At 26.6% G+C, this 9671-nt stretch overlaps 2 protein-coding genes and 1 long non-coding RNA gene across 7 annotated transcripts in view; 2 read left to right on the plus strand and 1 right to left on the minus strand.

The window, feature by feature from the left end:
- LOC102670917 (facilitated trehalose transporter Tret1) overlaps nt 1-4318 on the minus strand; it is an 18880-nt gene extending 14562 nt beyond the window's left edge. For 4 of the 5 annotated variants that reach the window (XM_006623954.2, XM_006623952.2, XM_031514317.1 and 1 more), the window contains exon 1: nt 326-416. In XM_006623954.2, coding sequence (XP_006624017.1) covers nt 326-415 — 90 coding nt within the window. In that variant the 5' untranslated portion in view covers nt 416. Of the gene's footprint in view, nt 1-325; nt 417-3244 lie in introns of those variants that run through there. The other variant, XM_006623953.2, reaches the window with a different exon arrangement.
- The window catches only part of LOC102671914 (odorant receptor 30a-like), a 39231-nt gene that overhangs the window by 15910 nt on the left and 13650 nt on the right, over nt 1-9671 (plus strand). The window lies entirely within an intron of this gene.
- LOC116186592 lies at nt 8369-9565 on the plus strand. Its single transcript, XR_004151611.1, has 2 exons — nt 8369-8646; nt 9372-9565. It is a non-coding gene; the product is annotated as an uncharacterized LOC116186592 (long non-coding RNA).

Raw genomic sequence — 9671 nt, forward strand, 5'->3', positions numbered from 1 at the left:
ATAATTTTGTGTGCGCGCGCATACAACACAAAATATTTAAAAAATATAAACAAAAAAAGAAGAAAAAAAAAATATATATATATATATATATATATGCACGATATTTCATTCAGCTATATCTACATTTCTGCATTTTCGCTAATTTTGCGCATTAGTTCCGGTGATTTATCTGCATATCAATCGGTTAATTGGATCCTCTCGACATAATAAATTCTGATGTTTTGAATTATTTTTCTACATGATCGATAAAAAAAATTCTACACATATGTTTTCTACATATTTCAAAACGAAGTTGCGATTGATTTAGAGCAATAGTATGACGTACCAACGATGTAGACACTTGTGGCTGACGAAGCATTTTAGCGCTGCGTCCGTGACAATTAACGTAGAGATAAGTCGACTGCAATATCCACATCCTGCTGGCCGAAATATATTATGCTACGAAAAGCGATATAGCGGGGAGTACTACATAATAGTTGGTGTAATCTTGGATATCTAGCCTGTCAGTGGTCACAATATATGACTCCTTTTCATAATTATCAATGTATATGAGCCGTATTCATATATGTACGTCTTACCTATTTTCCCCTATTTCTCTCCCGTTTCTCAGTGATTCGCAACAGTGCATCATCGTCATCAAACGCGACATGATAAAATACACAATTATATATATTTTTGTTATTTTCGAAATCTAGTGATGTTAATGTTATATGCTCTTTTTTTCATATTAAACATTTATTCAAATAGTCATACAATATTCTTGTTTCGTAAGATTTTTATTTTTTTAAATCATAATATTTTAATTGTTTCTTCTCTGAATTTTATTTTAATAAATAAGTTTCATAGGTACATTCGCATCATATATTGATACGTGTCATTCAAATATGAAAAAGAACTTTTAATGAATAGTATATAGATAAAAAGAAAATAGTATATAGATAAAAATATTAGATGTATAATTATATTGTATTTATAATATGTCTTTATGTCCTAAATCATGGTGATAAGTATAATAATAGATAAGTATATAATTCATTTTTTTTCAGATAATGATCAATAGATTTTTATGATTTTATGAGTAAGGAAGATCTATTATAACAACCTATCCTATTATATATATTATATATTTTATTATATAATAGAATTATTATTATATTATTATCCTATTATAATATTATTATATACTATTATCTAGAATATTAATAAACATCTTAAACTCATATATTGATAGAATGATATGTGAATGTGAATGTGTGTGATTGCGTATTATTACATACATACATAAATGAATACGTATACACTTTATTTCCAAATCATGTGGTATAATGTATTTCAATTTAAAATTTTTCAAATCGAACTTTTCGTAAAACTTTCCAACTAATATATGTATGTAAATATACGTAGGTGAAAAAGAAATATTTGTTGGCATAGAAAGTGAAACGAATTCTGAATGAATAAAAATGATGAATAGTATTTGATGATTAAATGTTCGAATGTGAATGGTAATGGAAAAGTAGGTCCGAAAACATTTAAAAACTGTTTAACGATTAAAAAATACTAATTTAATAATTTATTAAAAAATAATAATTTATTAAAAAAATTTTTTTGTTGTGTTACAAAATTTCATGTCATCTTTAGATTCGTGTGTAGATCGTACATGCCGATCGATGATTCTGGTAGACAAATCCTAAAAGACAATTTAATCTTCGAAATTATATATATATATATATATTTCATCGTTCAATAAATATGAACTACGAGTGTAAATACGAATATAAATAGCAATAAACAATAACGATAATTAATTGTTCAAAGATTTATCACTGTCGCAATTTCGATTATTCAATAGAATAGACATAACACAATTTATATGAAAATTATATGTAAATATTGTGGTTTGTCAATGATTGAAATGAAATAATTGATCGAATAATAAAAAATAAGCGAAAAGACAAATAAAAGATATTGAATCTAAATATGAATAACTCATATTGTTTTGCGGAATTCGATTTTTATACAATAAAATTATTTTAATAAGAAAATAATATAAATATAAAAACATATAACTTTTTTTTAATGACTGATATTTTTGGATGATACAATATTAAATACTCAATAAAACACCAATGAAACATGTAAAAGGTAAAAGATATACATGTGAAATGTTGATATAACGAAGAATATCTAACATCGCGATCGCGGTCGCGGTCGCGGTCGTGATCGCGTTCGCATTCGTGTTCGTAGACGCAATCGCAGTTATATACTATGTATCGCATAATATGTATACTATGTGTTCGAGTATAGTTTGGTTCGCGATTAACTTCCGACATATGATACACCCGGTAATCTCCGCCGACATCGATACATAGTCTTTCTTAAATATAGAACGAAAAATTTTCTGTACGAATGAAAGGTCGCGCACAATGAATAAAAAAGCAATAAAAACAGACCAATAATGACTAATTAAATTTTAAGAAAATCTTAAAGAAACATACTTGAAAAAATAGAAATTAAAAAGAGAATAGAAAACTAAAAATATTAAATAATAAAAATAGAATTGAAAAAAACTAAAAATTTAATGTGCATTTATTATAAAATTTGTAGAATTTTATATTTATTCAAGTAAAAAGAGAAAATAAAGAAAATTATACAAAAAGTAGAAAAGTAATGATAATAAAAAATAAAAAATTTAAAAAATAAATTATCGTTATTAATTCATATATATATATATATATAGATCAAAATATAATTAAAATACTTTGTATGTAACAATAAAATACAATGATGATTGAAAATGAAAGAGAAAACGATTAAAAACGATTAAATTGAAAATAAATAAAATTATAATAATATGAAATCTATATATATATGAAAAAAGGAATATATAGAGAGCGATGAATGATAAAAGAAATATATAATGAAAAGTTGCAATGGTAACGATATAGTAATGACGATAGTAATCGAGGCGCCAGCTTCAATACCGGCCCCGGCGTCGATGGCGGTAGCGGCACGTACAGTGGAACTTTCCAGAAGCTCGAGAGGGGAGAAAGAGCAAGACGATGAGAGTACTGAATTGTGGAAACAGATATGAGAAAAAGAGAGAAAGAATATGCCGAAAAAGAACGAGAGGACACGAACGGCTAACATGGTTAGGTGAAAAGGAGTCGGCGGAGAACGATTGGTTCGTCGATTACGAACGGTCGAATGCGCATTATATACGTGAGAGATAGCATACGTGTCTTACCTTCGTTCTTGAAAGAGGTACTAGGCACAGAGGCCATTTCTGCATCTGTCTCCTTTCGGAATTGGACATTTTGTCGTCACGCCTCAAAATGTTCGTGTTGTGTCAGTGCTGCGTGTTGTCGCCTGGTTGAACTGGATCGCGTCACGTGAATCTTCACATTCAACTTGCAACCAAATTCTCGAAACTTTATCGATTTTCTTCTTTTTTACCCGTTGCTATCTCTTTTTCTGGGTTGATGCTTTGCAACTTCTCTTGTCGTGCAAACTATTATATTCCTTTCTGTGAAATTTCTCGTGACTTGCAATCTTGTTTATAGTGTCCTTAATATCACGAGTCAATTGTATTTGCTATGCGCAATAAATAATATTTCATTTGATACAACTTTGATGAAGATATAGTTTTCGATAATGAAGATTTTGAAAATAACCACGCAATCTATTTTTCAAATAAATGAAACGCGCGTGTAAAAGCTATTTTTTTCCGCTTTCTTTTCCCACGTGTACACAAACCACCCTTACAAGACTACGCAAGGAATGGTTAAAGTCTAAATGATGCCGCGTGGACGGTTCAACGTATTTCTTAGTTAGCTCGAGCTCGAACTACCACCACTGCTAAGCGGTACCAGCGACACCACAGCTACCCTCCTGCTCTCTAGTGTTGCTGTTGTTCGTACAGTACCGTGCCGTGTCGTACCGTGTTATCCGTTGTTTCCCTGTTGTTTGCTTTGTATGTTTCTTACGTTCCTGATTCGCCGCGCTATTCCTGCTACATTTACCGCGCTTGTGGCATGCGTCTATATGCGACTTCTCACATTTACAATTTCGATTTTTTTTAAATTTTCTGATCTATTACCACTCCAGTTTATCAGTTATCTTTAGATGATTCTTCATTTATCGCTAATTATTGGTACCAATTTGATTTTCTATGTTAATATGTTTTTTCTTCGATTTAAACACGTGAAAATATAGTTTACATCTGTTTTATAAATTTTTTATTATTTTTTTCGTTTATCCGTAAACTTAAATCGTGTAAAATATGAGTAAAATGCACTTTTACGTGTGTTTGAAACTTTGCTAATCAGATCGGGGGGTTTGTCTCTTTTATATAGAGACCGGTGTGGTCGTAAGCGCCGCCTCTTCTATTGGGGCGCGTGTAACTGGTGGGGGACGCGCGGTGACCCGGCACTTCCTCTCACCCTTCTTTCTCTCAGTTGCTTCGTCTCTTGCCTCTCACCTATCTGTCCATGTTTCGTCTCGTCGCGCTTTATCCTGCTTCGTTTCACCTCACCTCACCTCTCTTTACCATATCTCGCCAGGCGTAACTGCTATTCGTCCTATCTTTCTTCGCCATAAGTCGCATCTCGTTTCGCTTCGACCAACTTTATCCTCTCTTTCTTTTTCTTTTTCGCTTTTTCTTTTTTCTATCCAGACGCGTCAACGCGATGTAGTCACACATCGTTTCGCGGCTTCTCATATGAATTTGACGCAGATTGAAAATGCGACATATATCCAGAATAATTTGTTTTTTTTGCATTTATACAATCTATCATATCAATATACCTGGTTTAACAATTTCACTCATTTTTTAAAAACTAATCAATATTGCATTCATTTTTTATTTCAATTTTCATTTTTTCTTCATTGTAACTGTCGTGAAAGTCGAACTTATTTATTCATTTTAATTATAATTTATTGCAATTATCAAACAAGATCGCTTAGAAAAAATATGTATATATTTTACATATTTAGACTTATTTCTCTTAATGAAAAAAAATAAAAAATAGAAAAAAATAAAATTAATATATTAGATTTCTAATTTCCAAATATTATATCAATATCTTATGAACTTTTCACAGAATTTTCCAGTCATTCGACCTCGTTCAGTTGCAATAGTATAGAGATGCCCTCGATTTTGTTCATTTGTACACATAAATATATGTGTGTTTCTCTTCCTGTTTCTTATTTTTATATTTATATTATTTATAATTTCTTGTTTCTTATTTATATTTTGGAAAAAAAATAGTAATTGAAATTGTATTTATAATTTAGATTATTTAAACAATATCTGGGAATAATAGATAATATTTTAAAATTTTTTATTATAAAATTATGTATAAATTATAATAATGTTGAAAAAAAGATATAAAGAATGTCTCCAAAATCATGATACAAATTATGTAGTGTTTTTGCATATAAAAATAAATCGAAAAAAAGAATTAATTTTTTTGTTTAAAGTTCGGTTTTCAAATAAATCAAGTTTGAAAAACTTTCAAGTATAAGCGAAATTAGCTATTTTCTGATTAGATACGAGTAAACTATCGATAGGAGGTAATTCTACATATAAAAATAAGTATAATATATAAAAAATAAAATAAATTTTTTCGTTTAAAAATTAGTTTTTAATGAGAATTGAAAATTCATTGATTATACAACTCTTTAATTGTAAATATTCAATTTCGATTTTTTTGAAAAATAAAGATATAAGCCATAAAATTTTATTTTATATTTTTTGCTTATTTCCATATGTAGACTAGATCACTTATCAATAGTTTATTTATATTCAATCGAGCCAATTTCATTTATATTTAAAATTTTTTCAAACTTAATTTTTGATATTTGAAAATGAAACTTTAAACAAAAAAAATTTTTATTTTTTTTTTTTATTTATTTTTATACAGAATCATTTTGAACCCTTATATTATGTTTTCGGAAACATTCTATATAAATCATATTAATTTTTTTTGCAAAATATATTTATTGTTTTTTAACTTCTTTCTTTAAATTTCTTTTTCTACTTTTATTATATATTAATTTAATATGCATATAGGAGAATAAAAAAATATTTGTATTTTTATATTAAAATTCATCGCTTTAATAATTGCTTAACGAAAATAAAAGATAACTTTTATATTTTATAAAAAATGTAAAAGATCTTAAAAATACCATTATATTCATAATTGAATTTTTATCTTTATCAAATTCATAATTGAAGATTTTGTATAATCGAAATCGTGTTTTTTTTTTAATATTTTATATTTATATATAAAATGCTTTTTAAAATTTAATGTAAATATAAATTTTTTAAGACTTTTTTTTGTATATACATATTTATAAAAATATTTATTTTAATCTTAATAATATATGTATATATTTATTAATTATTGTATTAGTAAATTAATATATAATATTGAATTATAAATAGAATCTATCGTGAGTCATTTAAAATATTGAAATATATCAATTTCTCTTAAAAATTAAAAAATTTCTCTTAATATTATTATGTGATTTGCAAAATGTAGAGGATGAAGATAAATAGAGTTAAATAGAAATTGAAAAGCATAATAATTGAGATTTTAAAACTAAATTCAAAAATAAAATGATAGCTATATTACAAATTTTATCTCAGGCGAAGATCAATTTCTTTCTCTTCTTTTCGTTTCTTTGATGATCAGATTTCTTCAACAATTGTCGTGCATGGTTATATCACGGAATACGGTCAACTCATTGATCGATAGAGGTTAATCGATAAAGCGAATTGTTAGTATTGTATCGAAGGAAAAATACCTGGTAACTGTAATGATCGATAAAAATTTACGAATGTAACACTGACAGAATTAAAACTGATTGAAAAAAAAATAAATTAATATATTATCGAATATTTTTCGTTTTTATATAAATGTAATAAATGTTTTTATATAAATGTAATAATATTTAATAACTTTTTTCATATTTGATTTGATAAAAAAAAAGATGAATGTACCGATTGATTGATTAGAATCGTATATTAATCAAAATATGTTATTATGATTTATGAAGCGAATGTATTTTATATTGAATTGTATAATTTTTCTTATGAACGTATAGAAAAAAAATGTGAACGGAAGGTGTGGCAATAAAAAAACAAACAAGTATTTCATGTGTATATATATATATATTTATATATATATGCATAATTATCAAAATTATATTTTGAACTTCGATTCGATGCAGAGCTTCTCAAAGTTTTTAAATGTAGATGTAAAGTATTCATGATTTTAATAGTGTGCAATTCAATAGCATACATTGTGAAAGAACATTATCACATATATGCCATTCAATCGTTCTTGTTGCTCGGTCGTCGTGCATCATTTGTCAGATTAAAGCACGTGACAAACATTCTGTAATTTTTTTTAAATTTATAATCATATATATATTATTTATTTTATAATCATTAATTTTTATATGATCGAAACTTCTTGAATTTTTTAATGTATAAGTATATATAATTAATAAGTTTCGTTCACTTTAATATTCCAAATAGTGTTCAATGAATTAAATAAATTAATTAAATGATTAATGCAACATGTAACATCGATCAATCTTTATTGCCTGTCAAATCTCACGAAGAGATGGATAGGACGCATTCTTCGAATGTTCGAGAAACTCGTTAGAAAATCGAAATGTTTGATGCAGTTAAACTAGTTCGATAACTATCGCAATCTCATCAGTATTAACGCATACGATTTTCGATTTTCCAAATTTAAAAGCAAAATAGTTATTACGAATAGCCTATTCAATATGTAAATTATTTTCTTGGATTGTAATTAAATACCATTAGCTATCCATATATTATTTGAAGTTTGAATCTATTTCTAATTTCGTTGCATCAATAAATTATGCTTTTTAGGGAAGTTATTATCGTTTAAGATCGATAGATTATCGATGTTCTGATTAATCGAGGAATGCAAAATTGGATTGTTGATTCGAAACAAATCAATTTATTTTATAGTAACTATAAAAAATATATTTATTAATTCATAACGAATTCATATTGATTTTGTAATTTCTAAAAATAAAAAGTAAATGTAAAACAAAAGAAAGGAATATTTCTGAAAAAGACGTATTATATGTTTCTCATCTTCTTGTTCGTTTAAAATTTAATTGGTCCAATGTTTTTTTGCTTTAAACTCGGGAGCACGGCTGATATATCCCCTGGTGTGGGTCAACGAGAAGCAATTCTCGTGAAGATCATCAAATATTGACCAACATTATTATTTTTTCAGAATTGTTGCATGCATCTTATCAAAACTATTTTATAATCTATTGTTAATTGTCAATATATCCTATTTTTTTAGTTTTTCTCGATATTATTTCGATTTTATTCATGATAAAAAAATTACATTTAAATGATAAAAATCTTTAATTTTTAATAACTTGCTTAATTTTTTTTTAATCTGCGCTTCTATTGATTTGCTAATTATTCCTAACAAACGTATCAAGCGCACCTGCATTAGATAAGACGATGGAATTTTACTGGATATGCTTCGTATACCCGAGACAGCAGAAGCCAACCGAGACGATATCGATGATACCAGTCAGTTAGTTGGTCGCTGGTGAATCGGCTTCTCATTCAAAAAATTCAATGTAATGACTCGATTGTTATCATTGTATTTCAATTTTATATTTATATTTATATTTAAAATTGATTATTAATCGAATTTTTCGATATTAAAAAATTGAAATATCTATGAAATATATTCACATTTTTTGACAAATTTCAAGCTTTTTCCATCACAAAAATATAAATATATATATATAATATGTACAAGTGAGCATGATTTTTATAAAAAAATAACAAAAAATTTAGAATAAAATTTTTTAATAGATTTAATTTTTAAAATAATTAAATTCAAAAATTTATTGCATGTATATAATAACTATTAAGATATAATAATTATTAATGATTTATTAAAGATCAATAATATCTATTGTGTTTTTGAATAATGTTTATAATATTTCCGAATTTTAATTCGAATATTAAATTCCAGAAAGATCAGAAAGATATTTTTACAAGCATAATAAATATTATATGATAGTTTGATCATATCTTAATCATAATTGCATACATAAGCAATAAATTTTCGAATTTAATTATTTTAAAAACAAAATTTTGGAAAAAAAAATTTATTTTATATTTTTTTCTTTATCTCATATCTATCTCAGAAAAAATGAAATCATTGTATATGTTATTTGGTTGCACTTTATACATTGCACAATAGGCATATTATATTTAATTAAAAGTTGATATTTAAATCGAGAAGATTTTGCCTTATGAACAATCATATATTCCAAATTTTTTTAATTTTCAGATGCATGTCTTCGGTGTCAAGCAGAGAGCAAAAAAGATGATAGCCGACAGGACTGTGTCGTCGTCTGGGGAGAATGCAATCATTCATTTCATTATTGTTGCATGTCACTTTGGGTGCAACAGAATAATCGTTGTCCATTATGCCAGCAAGAATGGTCCATTCAACGAATGGGAAAATAACTAAATCAATCAAGCAAAACTTCAATACTTATTTTTTTTTTCGTTTTCATTTATTTTTTGCTTATTTTTCCTTCTTTCATTTCTTTTTCCTTTCTCTCTCTCTCTCTCTCTCTCTCTCTCT

Source organism: Apis dorsata, unplaced genomic scaffold, assembly GCF_000469605.1.
Source record: "Apis dorsata unplaced genomic scaffold, Apis dorsata 1.3 scaffold_980, whole genome shotgun sequence".
NCBI lineage: Eukaryota > Metazoa > Arthropoda > Insecta > Hymenoptera > Apidae > Apis > Apis dorsata.